A 26448-nucleotide genomic window follows, 5' to 3' on the forward strand; every position below is an offset into this window, starting at 1 on the left:
TTCGTTAAGGTGGTTGGTAAGGAATATAAGATTCGAAAATCGCGACTATTTAAGGTAAAGAAAAATCTTATTTTTCCCAAAGGTGAATAAAAAACATGGATGTCCTAATTTCTAAAGCAAGTACTATAACCTAGACATCTATACTTAAACATGCTTTTTATTTTTCCAAAATTTACTCCCATTTTTATGTTTGCCAAAGTTTACTCCCAACTGCTAACGGATAGAAAGATTTTGATATAAGATAAGGCAATACTATTTCTAGACAATCCTTTTTTAAAAATTTAATCCTATTAATAATGACATGGAAGTAATTTGAAAGTTAAAACACAAAATCTTGCAAGTAATTTATACTCCTAAAAGGCTGAGATGAATCTATCATCTAAAATTAGGTTCTGGATAGGAAGATTCCACCTGAGTTTGATTATCACACGAAGCAGATCGCCTATCCGAATACCGAACCCATTTGCCTACGCATAGTCCTGTTAAACCTATTTCTTTGAACTACGGAGTATGAGATTAAAAACATTTGAGAGCGTCATTTAAGCAAGGTTAAGGTTATGTATTAAAAAAAAAAAAAAAAGATACAGTAGGATCTTAATTCATGACCAAATGAGAACATACCCGAAGGCCTCAGGAGTTAATACAGAGAGAACATAAATTGTCAGTAACTCTATTAACTGATAATGCTGTAAATGTGGAAGCGTCAATTAAAAAAAAAAAAAAAAAAAAAAAAAAAAAAAAAAAAAAAAAAAAAAAAAAAAAAAGGGTTATAAAGGACAACATAGTGAGAAAGAAAAGAATAAGAAGCTGCAATGCAAGTATTTGCACTACGTACATGATTTTCTAAGCGGTTAAACCAGCCACTTACAAGACCTAGAATGAAGACGGACAGGAGAGGTGAAGCGTGCTAATGTTATGTACACCAACCTTCAGCAGACAAATATTGAGCGTAAATCATGAAGCTATGTACAGGGCTTATTGTATTCTCAAGATTCTCGATATTTTGTCAGGTCAAATGTCAAAGTGCTAGAGCAGCTGCAAACAACAGAGAAATTAGCCAAAATTAAATAGTCTCTAGGAAACTCAGAAACCAATATGTACTGTAACGAGGGAGCTCCAACAATTACAAACCATATCAAAGCATAATAATTTATTTAAAATTGGAGCAAGAAGGAACTCACCTTCGCTCAGAATCCCTGTAAACCCCAACTAAAGCCTCAGCTTTGTCATAAAAGCTGTCCTTGAGTGATATCACAATACTTTGGAAACCACAGCCCCCATCAGCATCCTGGTCAAGTCGAGCACCTCCACAGGATTTTGATCGGATGAATCCAGCAACCTTGGCAACATTTAGATTATCTAAAGCAGCATCAACTTCATCTAAAATGAAGAACGGTGATGGCTTAAAGCTGCACATATATATATAATAGGTCAGTACATGACAGGCTGATTAATAAATTATAAGAAAACATTTATAGAAGGCATTGTTAAACATTTTGATGGCTTGAAAATACACTGCTACAATTCATGGGTAGAAAAAGACTATGATAGCATAAAAAAGTTCACTCCTACACCAGTCCTCAAAAATCAATATTCACTTGTCAATGGAGCACACTGCAGTACTGCACACCTCAGGAGATTAAAATCAATGTCTCGACTATCTTCCCAATTCTCAGCCCTTGATTTAATCTCCCAAGACATAAACTAAGTATGAAATCATATAGATAAAACATGGCAGTACAAACAGTCCAATGACAAAATGTATCACACCTGTGTATAGAGAAGAGCAACGCCAGAGCAGCAACAGTCTTTTCACCACCAGAGAGTTGTTCCATATCACGGAACCGTTTTGTTGGCGGCATAGCAGTGTACTTAATACCATATAAAAATGGATCATCCTCATTTTCCAAATTCAGATATGCTGTCCCGCCAAGTGGATGTGTCTGGCTCCTAGTTAGTTGTTTGTATATCTTGTCAATATTACTTGAGATATGGTTAAATGCATCCATGAACTTCTTGCATCTGCACAAGAAAATTAATGGCAATCTAGTCATTCTTCAGAAGCAAAATCAAAATATGGTAAGACATACAAATCTGCAAACACAGGAAAAGATTTGCAAATAAATTGAGACTGTCAGCAACTGCCCAAAGGCCCCTAATAAAATGAAGAGATGACTTGCTCAATCACATTACAGGGCTGAAACCACATCTCATTAATCTTGATTTCAAATAAGTTAATAATACTTTTAGGTACCTTAGCTCCCTGACAGCATTAAATCTGCTAGTTATTTCTCTCTCTTCTTTTCTAGCAGCATCAAACTCCTTACTTACAAGATCTTCCTTTTGTTTTAAAGCCTCATACTGGTCAAGAGCCTTGAGATTAGGAGCTGATCTTTCAATATCTGAAGTGAGTGCATCCATCTTGTGTTTGAAATCAGCCTCCTGCTTATCCCGTTCAGATGGCCTCATATCCTTTTGCAATGATCTGTCCAACTCACTAAAATCAAACACTGGACCTTGGCTGGAATCGGTATCCATTGGGTCTGAGACTGTGGGCAGGCTTATTTGCTCTAATTCACACTTCTCCAATATCTCCTGCTTCCTTGATGAGAGATTATCGATTTGTGTTCTCTAGGAAAAATTGAAGGGATTTACAGGGTGTCAGAAAATCTTGTCAGAAAAACCAACGAACAATAGAAGAAAGAAGCTTGAAGACAACTAACCTTAACATTAATTTGACGGTTCAGTTTATCTAAATTTGTCATACCACGGGAGATCTTCTTCACTATTTCCTGCTTTCCGCGTTCACATTCTTCTAACTTGGACTTCCACCCTAGCAACAGAAAAATATTTATAAGACAGCACAATTTTATTTTTTTTTAAAAAATAAATAAATTAAAAAAAATATATACAACAAAGATTCAAACAGTCACAGAGATAAGACATTATAAATTTCAGATGGAGAGCACAGACACGCAGTTTGTTAGCCAGCACAGCAAGAATCTACAATAGCCAATAATTCCCCCTATTTTGGGGCGGAAGAGAGCATTTGAAGCTTCCACTTACAAAATTAATCCAGACTTTAAAGACTAGATCTCTAAATTCAATTTATATATTGGATTTGGAACCAAAGAGGAAGAAAAAGAACACCTTGTAATTCATCCTTCATTTGATTGATCTCAGTGGTAATACTCTCCATTTCTAACTTAGATTCAACATCTTTGTCCTGAAGTCTTTTGAGTTCATCTTTCAAAGCACTAAGAGATGACTGAATCTGCATAATTTGCGATTCAAAATCCTGGTTCTGTTCATACTCCATCCTGAAAATTCAAGGAGATTTACAGAAATTGTTAGTCCAATGTTGAACTATAATAGACAAGGAAAAGTTCAAAATTCACCAAAAACTAAACTGGTGGATACAAATCATAGCATTAAAGGCACAAAATATCAAATTCAGTCATTTACTTTCAAGGAAAGTCGTTCAGAAAGTAACAATGTTGAGTTCAAATACCAATTTCAGTGCTTTGCAAGATATGTGAAAAGAAATATCAAAATACACCACATAGAATTTTCCAGAAGATTCATAGATGAAGCAACAACTTGCACATTTGCTTTATCACATATGTAGGCAACAAAAGCTTTAGCTTCAAAGACTGAAAGATATCTCAATATTTCAGTCTATAGAACACTCTCTACCAGATTATGCATAACCTAGTGAACTAAGATATTCACCCCCGCCTTTTTTGTTCTACACGCTTATTGCAGACTCTTGTTTCTAGAAAAGTTCAAAAAAGGTGACTGGTGGAAAAATGTAGATAGAGTGAAAGAGTGAGAGAAAGGTGTAAATATTGAGGGGTAAGATGTAAAAAGATGTTTGCCAATGATTAAATAAAGTAGAAGTAGCTAAGGCCAAAAAAGACCTCAAAACTATTAGATGGTTAAGAAAAAAAAAATGAACAGATTTGCAAGTTGTCATTTGCTGCTATACAAAAGACTAGATATGACATATACTTGACTTGATTTTCGTCTCTGTATCAACTTCCCAGAGCTCAAATGCTTCGCCTATCTGAGTTCAAATTACTGTTAGAAAACACTGAGGTGTTGTTTGGTTGCACACAAAAAAATGGAAGAATTGAAAATTCCCATGAATTTGGAAATAAGAGACTTGTTTGGTAGACCATAAAAGCAGAGAATGTGGGAAGTGTAAAATCATGGGAATTTCCAATTCCCACAAAACATGGGAATTTAATTACCAAGGCCCCCCTTGCTAACTCAAAATTCCCATGATTTATAAATATCCATATAACAACCAAACAAGTATAGTTAATTCCTAGGAAATTTTATGTGGGATTTTAATTCCCATGAAATACAAATGCCCATAGGAAATTAATTCCTTTGTCAACCAAACAACACCTGAATCTACAATTATAGTTCCAGGATATTTAGTGCCTCCTAACTACACACCCCCCATCCACCCACCCACCCCCCAACAGATAAAATAAAATAATAACCTAAGTCAGAAAATTATGCAATCATATGACAAGATATTTCAAATAAAAGGACTAACTATAACAAAATAACATTAAACAAGCCAACCTGAAACTTTACAAATGCAATCTAACAGAGATGAGCAGAATTGCTGAAATCCGAAACACCTTTGCCTAAAGACTTTTATAATCACTGTCAAGGCTATGTATCAAATGGACAGACATTGGTAGTATCAAATGGACAGACATTGGAAGTACGAGTGCACGACATAATAAACAAATGAAAATGAACAAAGCAAGAAACTTACTGATACTTCAGCTTTGAAATTTGGTTACGCAAGGTAACCTTTTCCTCAAAGGTTTCTGCATCAGCTGTGAGTTGTGTCTCCTCGTATGCCCGGATGTCAACACCAACAGCTTCCTTAAAATCTTTGTAGATGTGATCAACAATATCATTTATCCTCGTCTCCAGCTTCTGTATTTCTCCCTTTCTCTTCTTGATAGTAGCATTTAGCTGCAACAGAGCACGTCATGAGATTAGCCCAAGCACAGTTTACGCAAAGTCCAAACAATGTTTAGAAATTTGCATACATTTGCATGATCAGGCTCAATCCTGTGGATTTCTTCTTCGATGTTCCTCTTTTCATTTGCCAATTTCTTTAGCTTGTCCCGAATACTTTTCTGCAAATAAATATATAATAATTATACTGCATCAAAGGGGGTGTCCAAACTATACGTAAATGATAGCCAAAATGAAACCTTATGCTCAAAAGGAGTTTAGATAATGTCTTAACTTTTGGGAGGGCAGGGCCGTGGGACAGTAACTCCTAAGTCCTAACTAAGTGTGAGAGCTAAGTATCCTAACCATCTAAACAACAAAGGAATTGCTATTGCCTATACTTGATTTCAATATGCAATTACCTCTTCTATTTCTGCATACTTCATCTTCTTTTCCAAGCCACTAATCTTTACAGACACCTCTGTCTCTTTCAGATGCATCTCCCTGGGTGACTCAGTAGCCTCCAGCTCAGATTCATATTGTTCTTTCTTTTTCTTAAGCCCTGAAGAAAGCTGTAAAACTTAGATCTAGTAAAAGAGAAATTACATCAAAATGAAGCACAGAACACAAACCTTCAATTTTCTTGTCATCCCATTTGTTTGACCTAGCCTCCATTCCGCCAGTAGTACCGCCAGTCATAGTACCAGCTTTGGTGAGGAGAATTCCATCAATAGTTACAACTGAGAAAAAAAGTATAATCAGACCCAAATTCCCTAATATTGCTTGCATATAGAACTGCAAGAAATGATGGAAGACCAACAAAGAGTACACCTTTATGCCTTTCTCCTGTCCAACTTAGACGCTTGGCTTCATCAAGATTGTCACAAACTAATGTATTCCCAACAGCAAACAGAACTGCCTTCTCCAAAGCTGGGTCAAACTTGTCATAATTAAGGAAATATATACTCGTTAATCATTCCCAAGAATAAGAAGAAATCATGAGTTGAACGGTCCGACAAGCACTAAGGGGGCATATTTAAAATGCCCCCAATGAACAAAAATTACCTAGGTAGCTATGCTTATTATGGTTTAAAAACTTTAAACATATGAACACAACCAGCACTAGGCCTTAGCAAGATCTAGTCCAAACAGTTCAAAAGAAATATGTTAAGAGCAATCTGACTATCCCATAAAAGACCCGTGACTAAAACCCAAGGGCATCAAAACTGTTTCGAACTGACTCTCATTTCTCGTCAAACAAAAAACCTAGTTTCAAGAGCTCTATGAAATCACTAATCAGTTGAAAACAATAACATGTACAATGAATTGCAACACCAAAGAATTATGTGTAAAGCTAAATTTGTGAAGGATATTGTATCACATCATAGACCAACTTTGCAGTACCACCTAATGTCCGCAACCTTTCAATGATTGGCTTCACACGGACCGATTGAAGAGGTATGAAAGTCTGAGGAGGGAGCCTTTGCTCTTTCAAGTACTGAAACAATCAACAGAATTTTGCATAAATACCAACAAAACTACCAAACCCTCCACCAACGACATCAAATCTCACTATTAAAAAAGATACTACGTAATTGAATCATAAGATAGACGGATGAAAAGGCAAAATTACAACCAGACATCCAGACGCACCAGATAATCAAGTACACAGGACAACTCCCTTACAGACGTTACAGTACAAATGAAAATTAATTTGATTCTAAAAACTCATAAACATCTCATTATGTCAGTAAGGAATTTGGTGCTATTTTGATGGTAGCCAGAAATGTGAATTGGTGTGGTGAATGAAGCAAAATATTGAGGGGTAAATGGTCTTGAATACATCTAATGCATCTAACTGATCAAAGATAGCCTCTTCTTAAAATGACACAGATAAATGCAACAGCTTAAGTTTGGTAATGACCTCCCTTTAACACATTTTAGTATTTTACACCCAGCTGATGATGGTTTATGTCGATATGACTACAATTTTTAATTTCAAGTACCCATCTCAGACTCTTGATGCATCAAAATGAGTATGATCCATAGACACCTCAATTTCCCCAAACAATAAAAGGGGAAGAGAAAAATAATAATCAAACAAAGAAAAAAAAAAGATTTAGTAATGAGAAAAAAAATACATATATAGAACTTGAGGGGCAAAGAAGAAAAAGGCTATGTGACATATGGTTATTTGCTCACAAAATAGCCTAAATAAGTATTATATTAACATATATTTTTATGGAATATGTTATACATAGTCCTTAGGGCTACATATAAACATTAAATTTACACTTGAAAATCATAAAAAATTAAGAAATCATCAAAATATAAACACTAATAACACTGATTTACGCGTGTTTTTGTCATGAATTCCTAATTTTATACAATTTCCAAGAGTATATTTAATGTTTATATATAGCCCTTAGGGCTACATATAACATTACCCTATTTTTATTTATAGAGTTGCGGAAAAAACTACTAAAATGTCAACTTGATGTGTGTATGCTTTTGAAACGTGAAAAGTAATAAAAATAATTTCAGTCAATAATATGTTATAAACTGTGTTCCAACACTCAGAACCTTGGCTACTGAGTGTGTCTAACACACAGACAAATGTACCCATATCCAACATTAGTGCTTGTGTCATGGTAGAATAGGTGTATAATACAAATTTGCAAACATGCATTAAACTGAGATCCACTCTTTGAGCCAAATAAGCAGATTCAGATGAATAATTGAAATTGCAACTACAAACATACTTCATCAAGGGTGAGCATTATTATCATAAGAAATGTAGAAGAGACAAGGGCCCAAGAGCTATAAAACAATATTTAATATCCACATAATCACGCATATTATTCAGAAAAGGCCTCACAAAACCTTTACCTTTATGCACTCCTTTCCAGTATGTTCATCCTGAACTACCACAGCATCCATGAATTTCCCCATAGCAACAGTGACAGCCAAGTTATATTTCTTTTGTGTAGGACGACAAAGCTCCGTCATTCGACCATGTACACCAGAAAAAAGGCGCTTGAGGGTATCTACAGTTTGTGACAATCTTATATCCCTCTCATTTTCATGTCTGTCAGCCTTCAATTCACGCAGCTGATTTTCTACTTCACTTAATAGTGTTTTCAGACGGTCATACTCAGCTCTGCATCAAAAAAAGATAAACATGAAATCGTCAAGCTTATGCAACAAAATGTAGACAGATTAACAATCGAACTCCAACAGCTAAAAGCACAAATAACCCAAAGGATCAACTCTGGAAGATACTAAAGCAAAATATGTAATTGAAAATTATGATCTCCAAAAGCATAAGAATTTTTAAGAAATTAAAAGCAATAGGAAAAGATACTTTGATTTTTGACTTTTGTTGCGCATCTCCTCACGTTCCTTTTTCAAGCGTTTCATCTCTTTCTCATGATCTCTTGATGCCAGTTGATCTCTATTTAGGCGCTCTTTCATTTCCTCCTCTTGTGATTTCAGCTCCTCATACCGGCTTTTAAGCTGCTGAAGATTCTCATCCAAGTTCTTTTGAGCCTCAATATCTGTCCTTTGTTGCCTATCTAGAACCTCTTTTTCATCTTTCAACTTTACAGTTTTCCTCCCAGCTTCCTCCTTACTGCAACATCATTAAATCATTACAAAACTGAGTCAAAAAGGTCACAAAATTTATGGTCTCTGAATATAAACAAACTTCCCATCATCCTTTGTAGCAACGATACTACTGGATGCATACCTTAATTAGAGAAACACTAACTCAGGCTGGATATTAAATTATTAAGGGGTGTAAACAGGCTTAAATAGGCAACTTCCAAAGGTTGAGATTCAAATGAATTCAAAATATTTATAAAAGTAAACAGCCAGATTTTCTACATCATAAATATGCGTGAGACTGTTGAGAGTATATAATGAGGACTGCTGAAGACTCCTCACCCTTTTTTAGTATTATTAAAATCAAATTTAATAAAACAGATTCACAGTTTAAAAAAACTCAGACATAAAACAGTTAGTAAGATTTATAAGTGAAAAGCTGCCAACTACTTGCTCATCATATCAGATTATAGAAACTTTAGTGAAAAATATTGGGAAGCAGAGAAATGTATTTTCCAAGCTAGCACCATTCTTTAGAATCTGAAACAACTATCCCCTTGCCTAGTTAACGTAATAACGTCACAAACTCACAAACAACATATACATTCCCCAGGGAAGCAATGGCAAATCAAGGACAGATCCATAAAGATAGCCAAATGATAGACAGATATCCAGCTATGTGAGACGCAGATTACAACTAAATCATTATCTCACATTCCATCTCATAATATCAAACCAACATCATCACATCCCGCCCCATCCACGCACAAACAAAGATAAGAGAAAAGGGAGCTCCATTATAGCATATAAGTCCCAACCCCATTGTATGGAAGTTCAAAGACAGAACCATGATGACTAAGAACAGAGCTCACTGGAAAATCTCTCATCATATTGACCAAAACTTTGGAATCTATAATTCTACCATTGCAACTCTTATTCTATCCCGACACAATTCACCAGATCATAGCCCATACCCTAACATTAATCATCTATTACACTACTCAAATAAGTTCAGTAATCTAAAGGTGCTGAAACATTAGTATAAAAAAAAAATTAAAAAAAAAAAAAATTTTAAAAAAAACCAACTCAGCAGTAGGCTTTCTGCAACCTTGACCTCACCGACGGCCCAAGACAGCTGCAATGTTTACTTAGTTTCTCTGACCCGAACAATTTCTTTATCTCAATAATAATAAAATAAAATCAATAACCTTCTGCACAGTTTTTTTTTTTTTTTCCCATAATCCCAGAGCAAACATATGTTATGTCAAGAGACAAAAATGTTTAAACAAAGTCAAGCAGGAATCATCCGCGGTACATAATTAACCAAAGGAAAACATAATACACATAATTAGTAAAGTAAAAAACTTACATCCGGTAATATTCTTGCAACTCAACTTCTGTTAATTGGATTTTACCGCCAACATCAGGTGCACTTTCCTCCATGTTTTTTAATCTTTGAGTTACAACTGACAAGTCTGCCTGGAGCTTTTCTACTTTTCCAGCATGTTTGTTCTTCTCTTCTCTCTTTTTGTCCAGCTCCTTTTGAGTACTCTTTATTTTTGATTTTATACGTTTCATTTCCTGCTCCAACTTCAAGAGCTCATGCTGCAAAATTCCAAACAGAAAAAAAAAAAAAAAAAAAAAAAAAAAAAAAAAAAAAAGAAAGAAAGAAAAGAAAAGAAAAGAAAAGTTAGCTTCTGTAATCAAAGTATAATTCAACAGAAGAGAGTTTTTAAAATGAGAAACATACATTCCTATCAAGTTTATTGTTCTTCTCTACAATCTTTCTTTCAAGTTTATTTATCTCTTTCTGGTATTTAGCCAGCTCTTTCTCCTTTTCACGCTTTTCCTGCTCAAAATTGTTTTGTTCTTCAACAAGCTCTTGCTGGCTTTCTTTCTCAACTTCAATTTCTTCACTTATCTTGTTTATATCTTTTTCTATGTTGTAAATCTGCCAGAGAAAGTGGTCCTTCTTCAAGCCTTTCTGCAAAAAGAGAGGGAAGAACCAAAGTGAGAAATTTCTATGAGCTTGATGGAAAAAGAAACATCCATGTAGCCAACCAAAAGATGACCCAACAATCTTCCAATTACTGTTCTCCAGTAAACAATGAAGTCAGTAATTACATCGCAATATCGTGAATGACTTTATAATCTCTCCAGCATAGTGAGTGAGAAGTTCAAGGATTTGAGCCATGAATGTGAGTGACAGTGTACCAAGTCCCACATATCAGAAATTTAGAAACATACAATACACCCTTTCAAAGCTTCAAGTTCTAAGAGCTCCAAACAATTAACATGGTACATAAAAGACAAAAGGAGTAATTTAAGATCTAAAATATCCAACATAAATTCAAAACAAGCACCACATAATCCCTAAAACCTGATATGTATATATTACTCACAACACGTGGAAACTATAGTCACAATCACCCACTTCCACAGACTTATGAAATGATTTCAAAATATCATCCTATATTATAGTTAAAGACATCCCTATCCTTTTCTTAACTTAACCATTCATATAAACTGAATTGTGGAAGCTTGAAATCTAATCAAAATTACTACTACCACCATCCCCTAATCACTTTAATCGTTTTAAGAAGCAGAGTTAGACAATCATTAACAAAGTTTGAAATTTAAGATACAAAATATTAAAAATGAACAGCCACACAAATGTAAATAGAAATATTGGTCTATTATCTAGGGACAGAAGAATGCTATTTATAGAATAGTGACAATAGTTTCAAATTTCCCAACTTAATATAATGATAAAATGACTATTATTTCCAGAGAGTGAAGGTACCAATTTTTCTTGTAACCGAAGATGTCTTTCTGCTTCTTCCTTTTGCTCCTTTTTCTGTTTTCTCTCCCCAACTATTGTTTTCTTACGTTGATAAACAAGAACAGCTTTTTCTTCTGCCGTGGCTTTCTGTTCTTCTAACTCCTCATAGTCCTTTTTGTGCTCCTCAGAACCAGAAATCTGCTCGAGAAGTGCTGTCAGTTCCTTGGGATTCTTGGATGCGATAGACTCCACATCTCCCTGCATTGCCAACCTTTCAGGAATTAAACTTGTATGCAAAGATAGGAAAAAAAATAATAAAAAAATACATATACAGTACAATTTTCCCACCTTCATTCATCTGAAAGCAAACTTAAGGATTATCTTCTGTATGCTATTTAAGGCTTAAGATAGACTTTGACCTCACCGTATCCTTTTTGAAAAATAAAAACAGTCTTGATAGGCCAAAAAACACAAGTGCATTCATCAAAAATTACTTTCCTTAAGTGATTAGATTACTCTCTACCAAAAAAGGGAAAATTACAAACAATCAACATAAAGCTTTTGGTGGGGCTGTCTGTCAACTGATGAAAAACAAAAGTGAAAAAAATCTGCCGATCAGTTCAAAACACTAGGAAAAAAAAAGGTAGGAAAAAAGACAATAAATTTCGAAGAACAGCTGATTTTAACAAATATAAGTTTCTACAGCTGCAATATGGAGATATTGAGATCTCTAGCGCATATTTCAATATACATTCTTGTCCTACTACAAGCACAATAGAATTATAGGTCAGGCAGCTGTCCCATGATCATATGAACTAACAGAATAAGTAAAACCTATCCAATAATTATATATTAAGCTTCTATGTTAAGTACAACAGATGAACAGATTTACCATATTTGCATATTATTAGCTTTAGATGCTCAAAGAGTAATGTGATGTTGTCAACGACTCAATTTATGCAACAGGATTACAAAAGTTTGAAGGACATGCAATCATCCTTTAAACTCAAGAATCAAGAAAACTGTGACATTTACCCCCTCCCCCTCTCTCAACAAGTTGCCACGTGACTACAGATCTTGTCCAAATGCATTGGACTTGGGGTAAATAGGATATAGGAAACTCCTGGATATAATTACCTCCAAAACTTCTTTGGAGCCAAGATCTTGTATTCATGCAATTATGGAATTGAATATTCCCACCTTCCACTTTTCCCTCCCCAAGGCTCAACCCCCACACTTAAGTCACTCCTTTCGCAAGAAGTATCACTCATAAAAAAGCCTTTTACTTCCTAAACAGTTAATTGAAGCACCAAATGCTGGTATATTCGTGAGTTCCCATGAGTTTTTAGTTACTACCAGACAAGTCTACTATTTAAGTTGAACAATAGACAAACCAAACCTATTTGAGTACCTACTAAGAATTTAAGAACCTGTTTCAAGTGAATTACCACACCTCACATAGATTCTATTTTCCTTACCGAAGAAGCATTACACACTTCAGTTCTTTTACACACCACTTTCTATTAATGAAACAGTTGTTCAAAACTCCAATTCAATTGCAATATTCATTATTTGACATCCTCCAGGTGTAATCCTTTAATAATCTAATCCTGAATCATAATACTGTGACATAAAAGGTATTAACGAAACAATTGTTCAAAACTACAATTCAATTGCAATGTTCATTATTCGATCTCCTCAATATATAACCCTTAATCTAATCTAATCCTGAATTAATAATACCGCGACATAAAAGGACAATCTCAAGAGGAGTGAGAAACAAACAAAATCAAAGTCAATTTTTTCCACAATAAAATTTACAAAACAATATTAGAAATACTTAGTCCAGTCCAAAATATAAGTATCTTTAGCCAATTTCTCTCAATCTGAACAATAAGTCAATTCACTGTAACATCATGTCATTAACAACAGAATTCATTCTTAACAATCCAGAAAACACATAAAATCAACTTCAATTCTACTTCATAAAACCAAAAAATTACAATCAAATTAAAAATTACCTGAAAAACAAGGAAATTCCGAGCTTTGACAAGAATTCCAAGTTCCCTCAATCTCTCATTATACTGATCCCAAGTAACAACCCTACCATCAATCCGATACTCACTACCACCGGAACTCGTAATCGTACGAGTAAAATCAATCTCGCCGCCAGACGACAGCGCGTAAACCAACTTCACATAAGCACGACGACCGCGCTGCTCACGCTCGCGGTCGTCGTAGGCGTAGATAAGATCCTTAAGCTGAGCGCCGCGAAGATGACCAGAACGAACGCCGAGAACGAAGCTAATTGCATCCATGAGATTGGATTTTCCGGCGCCATTAGGGCCAATTATGGCGGTGAAATCGTAGAATGGTCCGATTACTTGATGACCTTTGTAAGATTTGAAGTTTTCGAGCTCTAATCGGTGGATTTTTCCCGGCGATGTTAAGGCCGGCATGATTTCTAGGGTTTTGGAGTAGCAGAGAGATTAGAGAGGAGAGAGAAATTGGGGGAAATGGCGGTTTGATTTTGAAATTAGGGGTTTTGGGGGGGAATGGGGAGAATTTGGGGAAATGGCGGGCGAAGGAGAGAGAAAGAGAGAGAGAGTGAGAGAAGAAGGGAAGTATTTTCACTGGTAACGGCGTCACGCTATGAAAAAATGGAGGCTGTTTCAATATTTATCAGGCGCCATTTTTTAAGTTTTTATCAAAAAACACGTAATGATTTTAGAAAATACTAATCCCTATATAAATTGATAATTTTGTACTCGTAAATAGGGGTGTACAAAAACTGGCCCGGATCTAAAAACCGACCTGAACCGGACCTGTTGGGACCGGACCTGATCCGGACCTGTAGATTCAGGTCCGGTCCCGGTCCTTGAAATCCAGATTCCGGGTTTCAGGTCCGGTCCGGGTAAAACCCGGAAATTTCAGGTCCGGACCTGAAACGGGTAAAACTACTTTTTTTTATTTAATAAGTTTAAATAGGTTCATAAAAAGGTTCAAATAGGTCCAAACAGGTCCATAATAGGTCTAAACAGGTCTAAACAGGTCAGCACTTTCATATTATTTAAAAAAAATCAAAAAAAAAAAACTAACCAGGTCTATTCAGGTCCAAACCCGGACCGGACCTGATTTTTCAGGTCTGGACCGGAACCGGACCTGTTGATTCAGGTCCGGTCTCTGGTCCTTATAAATCAAGAATTCAGGTCCCGGTCCATTCAGGTTCGGGTCAGGTCCGGTCCGGTTTTGGAACGGTGTACAGCCCTACTCGTAACATATTGTCATAATTAAATAATTTCTATCAACAATGTTTTGTATGTCTTGGTTCAGAATAAGTACAACAAATGCTATCAACATGGTTTTAAGCTTTGAAAGTACGGAATACAACATACTACCTCCAATTTTTTTATTTGCAACTTTGGGGTATTAGTTGAGAGAAATAAAATATTCTAAGGTTGTAACTAAAAAAAAATCAAATGTACTATTATTTTGTAAAATTATCATATCAAAAGTTCAAAACTAAAAATACCATCTTATTTCTAAATCAAATGATGTACCAAATATCAGTTATTAGCAACAAACAAATATTACAGTACTAGCTAAATAAGTAAATAATACAGTACTGTTTTACTCGATAAAATTGGTAAGACATAGGGATGTCAGTGGGGCGGGTCAAGTAGGAGACCCGCCCCATTGGGGTGGGGATGTGTCTCGGTTTGACGGGTGGTGGGGCGGGGATGGGGATAAAAACCATACCCGCCATGGATGATGGGGCGGGGGTAGATTTTAAGTTGTACCCGCCCATCCCCGCCCCGCCCCACCCGCCCCACTTCGTACCCGCCTCATCCCCACCTCATACCCACATCTATATATCTTTTAAAGCAAAATTACATACTTTTATTCTATTTATAAATTAATTACATGAAATACAATATTAATTATAATACTTTGTACGACACTTATATTATAACACAAAAATGGGTATAGAATGTTTTATTTTATAATTCGTATTAATTATGTAAGATTGTGTATTTCAGATACGGATATTAGGTGGAACTTGGGTGGGGATTAGGCGGGTCTTTAGTGGGGATTATGTGGGGATGGATATCCAAGTGGGGGGGTGGGGCGGGGATGGTTTTGGAGTTGTACCCGGTGGGCGCGGGGATGGAGATGAGAATTGGACCTGCCGCGGGGATGGGGATGAAAATATTAGGTGGGAATGGGGATGGGAAGGCCAACATCCGCCCCGCCCCGCCCCATTGACATCCCTAGTAAGACAGAAGTGTAAAACTATATTAATCATCTTTGTCACATAATGATTATTCAATCGCAAGCGTCACATTATGCCAATCTTGTAAAATAATTCCATGCAAAATACTAACTCCGTATAAAATTACCAATAATCATTCAAATGTCTCAAAATTTTGCTCAAGGATCAAAATCCGAGCCAAACCCAGTCAATCAGGCTGATTGGCAAAATTTTGTCAATCAGCCTTCTTTGTGGGGCCCACGCTGTACCAAATATTAGTTTTATATTGAATTGTAATGTTCATCCTTAACTGACGGAATATAGGCATTAAGTTGGCCCATTTAATTTTCAACAAACGTCGTTACTATCAGAGCAAACGGGACAGTAGCACCTCATTTTTTTTCGACATCACTCTCTCTCTTCTCTTAGTTCATTTCCTCCAAGTAGAACCAGATTAGAAAAAAAAACCAAAGCAAATTCGCAATTTTATCTTTAATCTCAAATGTTCACCACAACATTGCAATGAAGATGTAGAGTTGTACTTACAGTGATTCCACCTGGGTGGCATATTTCGTCAGTCGAAATTTAAGTTTTGAGATCCCACGACCGATATGCTTAAAAGCGAAATTCTGTTTGCAACCTCTTCAGAAGGACCGATATGCTTTTACTTCCTTCAGAATCGGCAGCTTAGCTCACTTATCTTTCAATTTTAATTTTTGATATCGTCGGAGAAGATGAATATAGGTCATACTGCAATTGGGAAAGTGAAACACATTAACGGCAGCAATTGACGTTATGTGTTTGACTATTTCCTCCGTTAGTCAGCAAGTGGCGTCGCTTCTTTGGGTAAGTTCACGCTCGACGTAAAGTTACACAAACACTCCAACCCAATTGCAATATTTACAAAAAATGCCCCCTGATGTGCCAAACAAGCCAATCAGGCTGATGGACTTGTATTTCCTCTCAAAATCCATCAAGAAAATAATATACGTAGTAGAAAAGATAGACCGATTAAAATGATGGTGTATTCCACTACAATGTAACAATTTCTCAGTTAAGATAAAATCAAGGCGACAAATCCAACAAAAATTACTAGCAAAAGCAAAAACAAGACGTCGTATACCTCAGTTGAATCTTTGTGCAAGTTGCAGAGCAACTCAACCTACTTTTAAAAACCTGCTAGTTTAAAAGTTAACAATTTCTCTATTGGTAAGACATACATTAAGGCTTAAGCTTTAGACTTCTTTCCCTTTGCTTCTGGGGCGGGTTTGCTCTGGAAAGGCAAGAAGGTCTTTCCATACATGAATGGTCTTAAAACTTCGGGTATTTCGACTCCGTCTTCCTTCTGGTAGTTCTCCAGAATACAGCACAAGGTTCTTTCAGTTGCTGTCAGAGTTGAATTCAACAGATGGACATATTGCTTTGTTTGTTCATTGCTCTGTGACCAAGCAAAAGATATAAAACTTCAAATTTATACACTACTAAATCATCTTAATGGACAGCTCTAATAGAAACAATAGGAGTCGCAAATAAATGCCAAATTAGGTTAATTAGGTATAGGAGATCCACCAAAATATAGAAGATGATTCACAAAGTACCTTTTTCTGGCCATATCGAATCTCCAATCTCCTTGACTGGAAGTCTGTACAGTTTGAACATGACACCAACTCTCTATATTGATTAGATGAAGGAAACCAAGCTTCCAAATCAAGCTTCTTTGCTGCTGCATCATTCAGGGCACCAGAAACAATAGCCACAATCTGATAAGGAAGTCCCAGCTGCAATGGCAATAGAAACCAGCTTTAAAGGCTGAACTAGACTTAGAACACCCCGGACCAGAATAAAGAAAGGGGCAGCATGCAGCAATTGCAAATCAATCATACTAAAAGAAAAAAACATGCCAGAGAGTTTATTGAGTAACAAACTCAAGGATGCTACGAAATGTGGTTAGTCAGATACCCTAAACGGTTATCGTGATAAATTTAAAGTGGATACAACACACATAGTACACAATATACCTGCTGATAAAATTCTTCAGAATTTTTCAACATTTCCTCGTGCATATCCCATGAATCATTTCCATTCGGGCTAGTGATGCAAAATTGTTCAATTTTCTCAAACTGATGAACTCGGAAAATTCCAAGAGTATCTCGCCCATGTGAACCTGCTTCTTTCCGGAAGCACGATGAGTATCCAGCATATCTAACAAAGGGTAACACAAATATAAGGACACAATCATTGAAACAAATAATCCCAATTGCACAAAAGAACAAAGATTGCACCTTATTGGGAGTTGTGAGGGATGAATCCAATCATCCAAGTGGAAAGCACAAAGTGGCTGCTCAGCAGTGGCAATCAAATATTTGTCATCTCCCTCACCAGTTACCTATTGGAAACATGAATCAACAACTTAAGCTTCAACAATTTACTTACTGAACAGCCAGAGAAGTAAGCAACAATGCATCCATTCTCATCAGAAACCAAAGCTTCAGCAACCAGCAACAGCCAGTGAGCAGTAGTAATCAGTTTATTTTAATGTAAGATAAACAATATTCTCTAAAGACTAAATCTGATCAGTAACACATAGACATCACAGGAATATGATGGGGAATGTCTAGATGGTTCAAACCAGTACATAGTATAATGAGTTTAATGACAGAAAAATCAACAGTGAGGACAGCACATACATTCATACCTAATAAGATTCATACACAAACAGTTATCTGCACAGTGAAAATTTTACCTTGTAAAGTTCTTCGTCAAATTGGGCTAACTGAGCACATTTTGCCATGATATCTTTCCGCATGAAGAATGGAGTCATTAACGGTGTATATCCCTTTGATGAGAGGAAACTGAGACCAAAATTTATCAGAGCTTGATTCAGAAGGACGCCATCACCTTTCAAGTAAAAACCTCTAGCACCAGCAACGTTGGAGCCTGTACATGTCATATTTGGCACAATTAGCCATTAGATAGGAAATGAAACATCTATGCATACTATTTAAGCGACATTCTATGACAGTGTTGTGAAGGACTGGACAATATGGTTGCATAAATATGAGTTGCAGGACACTATCTCACTGAATGCATACTACCTTCACCCTCATGCGAGAGTTGGACTTAAATTACATTAAAATAGAGTGACAAAATGATCAGCTAAAACAAAACAAATTCAAATTCCAAGCAATAGAAACTGAATTCATAGTCAAAATCATCCATCAAGCAGCCACGGAAAGAGAGCCGTAAAACAATCAATGAATCTGTTCCTATTTTTATCAGTAGTGAAGAACATTCAATTTGCAGAAATGAGATAATACGAGGTGAGGGATTAAACAAATGTGTATCCACAAAAACGAGGTGAGGAATTAAACAAAGAAGAATTAAAAATAACGATTGAGTAAAAAATACAAAGCTTTCATAAACAAGAAATACAGCACCTTTCTTCGTATCCACTATCCCAAGAAGCTCAACAAGGTCAACATGATTTTTCAACTTTGGTTCCATTCGCCTTTCACCCCATGTTCGGATCACAGCATTGTTCGCCTACATCATCATACAAGCAAGTTTGTGGGCACCAAGTCTGATTAAATAGCATTTTTTTTTTCCTGATTTCTTATGTTTCTTAAGCACTATATCTAACCACCAAAACATGTAAACGAAGTAATTTCTTATAATTCTTAAGCACTATATCCAATCACCAAGAAATGTAGAAGATACTTTGATTTCTATAAACATTCATACCTCATCGTTGCTAACTGGGACTGAATCGTGAATCAGATTCCCAATCAATTCCAATTTAGCATACAATGCAGCCTTAACTTCCTGAACTTCAGCATCTTTCTCTGCAGTTGATTTCTTATTCTCGTCTGTGCTTTTGATCATTTCAGATGCATCCTCACCTTTCTGCACAGAATTGCCTTGGTAAGATTTTGGAAGACAAAATAACATTCTTAAATACATGCAAATCATGTATACAATCAGCAACTCACAATTTTCAGGCGTGCCACCTCTTTGTTGATCCTATTGAAGTCCTTGCGCAAGCTCTCGAGCTCAAATTGACCTAACAAACAATCATTTATCAAGTTGACCACTGAGGTAATGAAAAACTATTTGAACCACTGAGGTAATTAGTAAACTTCTACGCCATACTGTAATAACTAATGACCAATTAAACAACATTGTGACCAAATCTATCTCCTTTGTCCAGTTGAGCTTTTCGATCAAAACATACTTCAAAACCTGAATACTTACAGACACAACACTAAAATACTGCAAACGAAACACAATATTATTTCTAATCTGTAGCAACACTAAACCCTCAAGTCAAAAGTTTACTTCAAATTTAGATTTAATGGACTTAAGTAAGAACTTTATACAGTATATCTTTAACTAAGAGTCATCATTATCACTGATTATATCATTGATGCTACAAAAAGGAATCAAATTCTCTTTATTCAAGGATTTAAGCAACTAAATGAAGTGGGTTTCGACCAAAAGTCCCAAACACCTAAACAATGTAGAATTATCGTTGGTGATCTTTTGAATCTAGGGTTCATCAAAAATAGGAACAGAATAGGCAAATTCAATCATACAATTAGGTTAATCAATTTATAAATTGTACTACATTTTCCCAATCATAGCCAAAATTTTCAATTTCTACATGTAAAATCAACTTCAAACCACCATTCTAACATTCTCCCCCAATTTAACACACATAAAAATCAAAACTTTCCTAGAAATTCAAGCTTACTAACCACGCAACTTCATCATCACAAAAATAACAGAGATCCATTACTAAAGCAACCCAAAAACATCAAAAGCAAAAACCCAGAAAATTAAAATTGAAGGATTCATTTCAATAAACAAAATATGAAAAAGAGGAGAGAGAGAAAGTACGTCGGCGCCATTCTTGATCGAGGGCGATAATCTCGTCGACAATGGCTACATCTGCGAAACGACGACGTTGAGATTCGCGAATGATTTCAGGGTTTCCTCCTTTATCTACTCGAAACAGATTGATGTCCAACATCCTTAATTTCTCAGATTGAACCTCGAGAAAACGATAATGGAGGCGGCTAAAGAGAGGAAGTGAGAAGAAAAGCAGCTGAGTAAATAAATAAGTTTAGTTTATGGAACGAGTAGTACTGGGCTACTTGGGTCAAAAGAAAACCCTATCGTTTACCGTGAGAAGAAATGTCGAGGTTTTGACTTTTGAATAACGTTTGGACAATTTGGTACCTTCATTTCAAAATAAATGCTCGAGACGTAGAAATTTGATGAATTATACAAAGTATAAACAATACGAAGTACGTTGAGATGTTTCTTAAGTTATAACTATAAATGTGGGTTTATATCTGTTAATCATTTTTTTTCATTTTGACGAAGAGTCACCCCAAAAGCTAGGGTTTGAAGGGACGAGATTTTATTGTACTTGATAAATCCCATATGAGCCCCCATATGACCATATTTTGCGATTGATCATAATATATCATTCTCGTCGCAACCTATAATAAGGGAGAAGGTAGAAGAGAGAGAAGGTTCCTAGCCACGTACGATCAACGTCACCTCTATCGATCACATGAAGGCACAAAGGAGCGGTGATCAACTTTAATACCATTGATACAAGTCAATATAAGAGTCATCTCCAAAAAGCTAGCTCAAAGGGAAAAGATTTCCCATACGTAGTATAAGCATTTCAAATATAAGTATATAAGACTTTCTTTTTCTATAATAGCATAGGCCCCCAAAAGACGTTCATGCTTCGGTTGTGACTTGTGAGTAGTAAATTGCTCTCCACCTTATATGCGAGATCAAATCTCATAGGACTCATTTAAAGATTTCTTTAATCTACCCCTTAAGTAACTCTTCTTCTATTGAATTTGTTTTAACGAGAATAAAAACAGTTGATTACAACTTTCAAAACCACTCTTTACCACATGGAACCTTTCCTACTCAAGATATATAATCCATAATCAAGTGCAATCTATCATGTTAGTAAAAGGTACGAGTAGAAATTATCAATCACAACTCAAATCCCCAGCCAACTTTTGATATTATGTACATACCTAGATATTCGCAATCAAAGAAAAGATGCCATTTTTTTATTTTTATTTTTTTGATGGATAAGATTATAAGTCAAACAGTTCAAATTATAAGCATTGTTTTGTGCAATCACAAAGCTCACCTAGTGAATTCCTTAAAACAGACGTAAATTAGAGTACAGCAAATAAGAAATCACTGAATCTGGTACTGCTATTATTACTCGAATAAACAGTCCGAGAAACATAGCAAGGCCGCCAAGATCATTATATACAGAGGCCTACAGCATTAGATACTGAAGGATAGAGAAAATTTTCTATCGGCTCTGCGGGAAGATTAATGCATAACTGAAACCTTAAAATAACTGCAACCATGGTCATCTGGAAGAAGACAGACCATAAGCATACATACATCACTCACTGAATGAAAAAGAAAGTGGGAAGGGGAAAAAAAAAATACATCCCCTTCATCAAGCCTACTTCTTATCGTTGCTGGATTCTTCGCCCTCGTTGAGAAGATCTGCAGCAGCAGGTTTGGCAGTCTCTACTTCAGGGGATTCCTTTGGTTTGTTCACGCCTGTGGCTACTACCAGTGCAGGGGGCTGGGCTTCTACCAGTGCAGGGGGCTGGGCTTCTACCAGTGGAGGGGGCTGGGCTTCTATCAGTGGAGGGGGCTGGGCTTCAACAGAATGAGATTCCTTTGGCTCTTCAGAATTTTGCATGTCAGGATTCCTGGAAACTTGCATTTCCTCAAATTTTGAAATGATTTTCTGGAGTTCATCATTAAGATTCAGAGCCTCAAACAGCAAGCTTTCATCATCATTGGTGCTTTGAACTATCCTCTGAAGAACAGGCTGTGAATCCTTGCACTTGTCTAACATGTTCATCGTCAAGTCATCCTGCAATATCACAAATGAGCTCCACTTTCAATGAACCAATCAATAGTCAAATACTCAGAACCGTCTACCAGATTGACACACTTATATGTAAACTACTGAGCTGCAAAGATAGAAAACAAAGTGAGGGACACATAAATTTGGAACTGGCTACAGATAAGAAAGCTCTTTTATGTACAGGAAATTATCCATAACCTATTCGCACCAAACTGAGGTAAACAAACCGATTAGTACGAGTAGAAAAGATATGACATTGCTGAATCAGATTAATATTGAAGTAATGCGAGCACATAATAGACCAGATCAACAAAAATGTCTAAAAGTCTTGCACTCTTGCTCTTTCAAACAAACACAAAATGTACGTCTTTTGGGGTAAGATATATAAAAATGGTTAAGATATATAAAAGGGGTTATATAATTCAATTTATCACTTGTGGTCACAGAAATATTAATAGACAGCTAAAAAACAGCATAGGTAGACCGCAGACTAATGACAGCTGATACCTCTGTTGTTATGTTATATTTTTATAGACCCCTTTCTCTACTTCCCACACCCTTTAGAGTGAAGGGCTCGCAATACTATTATTGGGATTTAATTATTGGTAATTTGGTATCATATGAATATATGGGAGACAAAGCTATACCTAATCATCGATTACCATGTGGAACTCAAGGGCTCGCTTTAGTTGTTTAAAAGGGCTCGCTCACAGGATGCATCATCCCGAGCTAAAGATGCATCCTGTGACAATATGCATATATGTAGAGGTGCAGCAAGCTATAATTACATGCTTTGGAACAGTTAAAAAAAATGAAAAACTATCAGTATGTAGGGTAAGATACTTTTTTTTATCTGAACTCAGTTATAAATCCACAGAGGTTAACGGTTATAACACTTCAAAACTTAAACCTGCAGCTGAGTCCTGATCTATAAAAAAACATTACCTCAATGACTTTGGGATCTGCTTCAGAGCTCAACAAACTGGAAAGCACTTCAAGGCTATTCTTGGTAATTTCTAGAAACTCCTTCTTTTGTTCTGAACTGAGATTGCCATAGTTGTAAGGCAGCATAGCATCAGCTGCACCGTTTGACTCTGAGCCAGGAATTGGATAGCTTTCAGGTGGTGGGACTTCATGCTCGTCGGTGTATGACTCCAAAGAATACTGCACAGACGGAAATGATCCGTCTTCCACCTGAGCAGACATGCTCCTCCTTTTCAAGTTCTGTCAATATGATTTGATGAGGCAACAAAGATAAGCACCAGAGATATTAGAACATAATGGCAATTACGACCAATATAAATTTCGAAAAATCCTAACAATGCTACAACATCTTTTCTAGAGATTTGATAAAGAGTGATTTTATTTGTGACTTGACACAGCCAGCATTATTATGTTTAACTACCTAAGTGGATTTTCCAGTATAGATTCAAGGATAGTTGTATACTTGTATGACACATTGAAGAGTGACAAATGTGACGAAGTTCAAGTAAGTTACCGATATGCCATCACATCAATCGGCACTGTGTGATTTCAATTTCATTGCTGATCCACTCAACTTAACAATCCTAATATTTTTTGGAAACAAAAATATTCCCTCCATCCAGACGATATATATCATCAATTAGAGCCTTAATCTATTTCAGACGTCAAAATAAAGTTTCACCTGTCATAAGTTTATAGTTTATTACTAGACTTCCAAGATGTTCTAATATAAATTGGATGATTCAAAGTGTTAAGATAAATTAAGTCTTGAAACGACATAACACGCCTATAACAATACTTACTCCGTACTACATAATCAAAATACCAAATTGTCATATTGTTAGAGAACATGAAAATGAACCTTGGCAGCTAGGCTACCCAAAAATTAGAAGATGATAGTTCAAACCATGAAGAGGTTTCATCCCAAAACCAATTGATAATGGGAGGAATAGCTCGAGGAGCTTCCTCGAGCCAATTAGGTGGTCCGCATACCTCCTTATCTCCAATGTCCGAAGACTAACATGTGCACAGCATGTAATTTCAACAAGAATCAAATAAATTTTACGCAAAACTAAGGAAGTTAATCTAACAATATAACCTAAGTTAAACATCCACCAAAAATCAAAACAATGCAGGCAAAATATGATTATATGAACAAATCATGCCCTACAAATACGCATTTCCCTCAAATACTCACCATATAATCAAACAAGGATAAACAAATTAATCAAAAAAATCAAAATTAAGGCAAAAAATTGCTCAAATCACCTCGTAAGTTTGGCGAAAAACAGGCAAATAACTCAACTCCTCAGTCTCACCCCAGGCCCTAATCAACTCCATAGCTCTAACTTGACATTCTCGATCAGCCTGAGGATTCTCAATCAACTTAACCACCATATCTTCCACCACTTTCTCCGACGCAATCTCCGAGAAAACCTTCTCACAGTTCATCGCACAAGCTTCTAGAAGCTCCAACGCCAACCTCAACCCCTTAGCATCACCATTTCCGCCATTGTTAATCTTCTTCTTAATCGCCTTAACAATTTCAGCGCCGCTCAATTCTTCGGCATTGATTTGCGAGCAAATTCGAAGATTGAGTCCCCAATCAGGAGATTCGAGCGTCGGAGAAGTGGATTGATCGACGATTCGTGATTCTGGAGTTGGAGCTTGAAGAAGGTCCTTCATTTCCTTCACTTTTAGGGAAATTGTTCTTCCCATTTGAGTTCCTCCAGCTTTCAGACGTTCTCCAATGGAGGCTAGCGTTGATTTGTCCATTGATTTTAGGGCTTGTTGTGCAGGTTTTAGGGTTTGAAATTGGGGATTTTGATTTATGGTGTTTTTGAATTTTGAAAGGAAGAGGTTAAGGATTAATGAAATGAGGGAATGTTTAGATTTTGTTCGTGTCAAATTAGAGAGATAAACGTGGAAGGTGATAATCAATTGGACCTATGAATTTATGATCCTATTTGCTAGTATAATTTAGCTATCATACTCCGTATTTTCTTACACTGAAATGTACCTGTATTAATGCACGGAATATATGTATATCAAGGAAAGAAATAGGAAATTGTAGAGTATTATGATTGTTAGGATCTTGCTAGCGAACGCCCCGGGGCATTAGATAAGAAATAATTATATTTGTTGAAATGGTATTAAATTAAGAATGCATGACAAAATCACGTGTCATTCGATGTAATTAATGTTAATTTTACTCTAATATTCCCACTTTTTTTGTAGGGATTAATATTCCCACTTTTAATTATCTTATTATTATCATTATTTTTTTTAGAACCGGTTTTTTTTTTTTTTTTTGAAAGGGAGTTAAGGATTTTTTTTCATGTTAGTAATTTGGAATTGTAACGGTTATTTATAAGTTACTCTAACTTTTTTTTATGCAAATTAGCCCATACATCACATATTTTGTTAATCCCTTAAGGATTTGTTCTGATTGACTGGACTGAATTGAACTGAATATTTTATGAGAGAAAGACATTAATAACTGAACTGAACTGAAAATAATTTGAAGATAACAGACCCTAATTCTCCTTGTCCATCTCTTTTTCCAAGCATACTCCGTATGAGAAGTAGGAGTGTTACTTCCTGTACATATGAGTCCATGTGCTCTAAACTTTAAATTAATTGAAAGTAGGTTGCAAGGACTATTTCCTATTAGAAGAGAGAGTATGGTGAGTCGCGAGAACAACATGAGGTGCACCATAATCTGTTGCTCTCTGATTAAAATATCAAGTTATTGCAATTAATGCAGGGTTTGTCATGATTTACTGAACTGAACTAAACTAAACCGATTTGGAGTTGAATTGAACTAAAATGAATTGAGCTTAAATGAATTGTTTATGAAAGCAGGATATTAGAAACTGAACTAAAATTAAGCTGAAAAAAATAGCTTTT

The 26448-nt window shown here is 35.9% G+C and overlaps 3 protein-coding genes across 3 annotated transcripts; all 3 read right to left on the reverse strand.

Moving 5' to 3' along the window:
• Positions 1 to 595: 595 nt before the first annotated feature.
• On the reverse strand, positions 596 to 14020 carry LOC145604528 (structural maintenance of chromosomes protein 1-like). Its single transcript, XM_081660419.1, has 18 exons — positions 13393 to 14020; positions 11393 to 11629; positions 10340 to 10573; positions 9959 to 10194; positions 8351 to 8617; positions 7876 to 8146; positions 6360 to 6484; positions 5818 to 5927; positions 5619 to 5726; positions 5409 to 5548; positions 5079 to 5168; positions 4796 to 5001; positions 3151 to 3320; positions 2724 to 2833; positions 2255 to 2631; positions 1771 to 2022; positions 1182 to 1409; positions 596 to 1035 (listed from the first exon to the last, which is right to left on the reverse strand). The coding sequence occupies exons 1-18, from the start codon at positions 13828 to 13830 to the stop codon at positions 987 to 989; spliced, it is 3648 nt and encodes a 1215-aa protein (XP_081516545.1). The 5' UTR covers positions 13831 to 14020; the 3' UTR covers positions 596 to 986.
• Positions 14021 to 16628: 2608 nt separating this feature from the next.
• LOC145604538 (serine--tRNA ligase-like) lies at positions 16629 to 20753 on the reverse strand. The gene is made up of 9 exons (XM_081660428.1): positions 20520 to 20753; positions 19613 to 19683; positions 19365 to 19526; positions 19061 to 19166; positions 18367 to 18560; positions 17906 to 18009; positions 17642 to 17825; positions 17222 to 17401; positions 16629 to 17061 (listed from the first exon to the last, which is right to left on the reverse strand). Exons 1-9 carry the CDS (start codon positions 20650 to 20652, stop codon positions 16852 to 16854), a joined length of 1344 nt encoding a protein of 447 aa, XP_081516554.1. The 5' UTR covers positions 20653 to 20753; the 3' UTR covers positions 16629 to 16851.
• Positions 20754 to 21852: 1099 nt separating this feature from the next.
• On the reverse strand, positions 21853 to 25497 carry LOC145604550 (TOM1-like protein 2). The gene is made up of 3 exons (XM_081660440.1): positions 24808 to 25497; positions 23500 to 23778; positions 21853 to 22560 (listed from the first exon to the last, which is right to left on the reverse strand). The coding sequence occupies exons 1-3, from the start codon at positions 25312 to 25314 to the stop codon at positions 22138 to 22140; spliced, it is 1209 nt and encodes a 402-aa protein (XP_081516566.1). The 5' UTR covers positions 25315 to 25497; the 3' UTR covers positions 21853 to 22137.
• Positions 25498 to 26448: the final 951 nt, after the last annotated feature.

Source organism: Chenopodium album, chromosome 2, assembly GCF_948465745.1.
Source record: "Chenopodium album chromosome 2, dcCheAlbu1.1, whole genome shotgun sequence".
Taxonomy (NCBI): Eukaryota; Viridiplantae; Streptophyta; class Magnoliopsida; order Caryophyllales; family Amaranthaceae; genus Chenopodium; species Chenopodium album.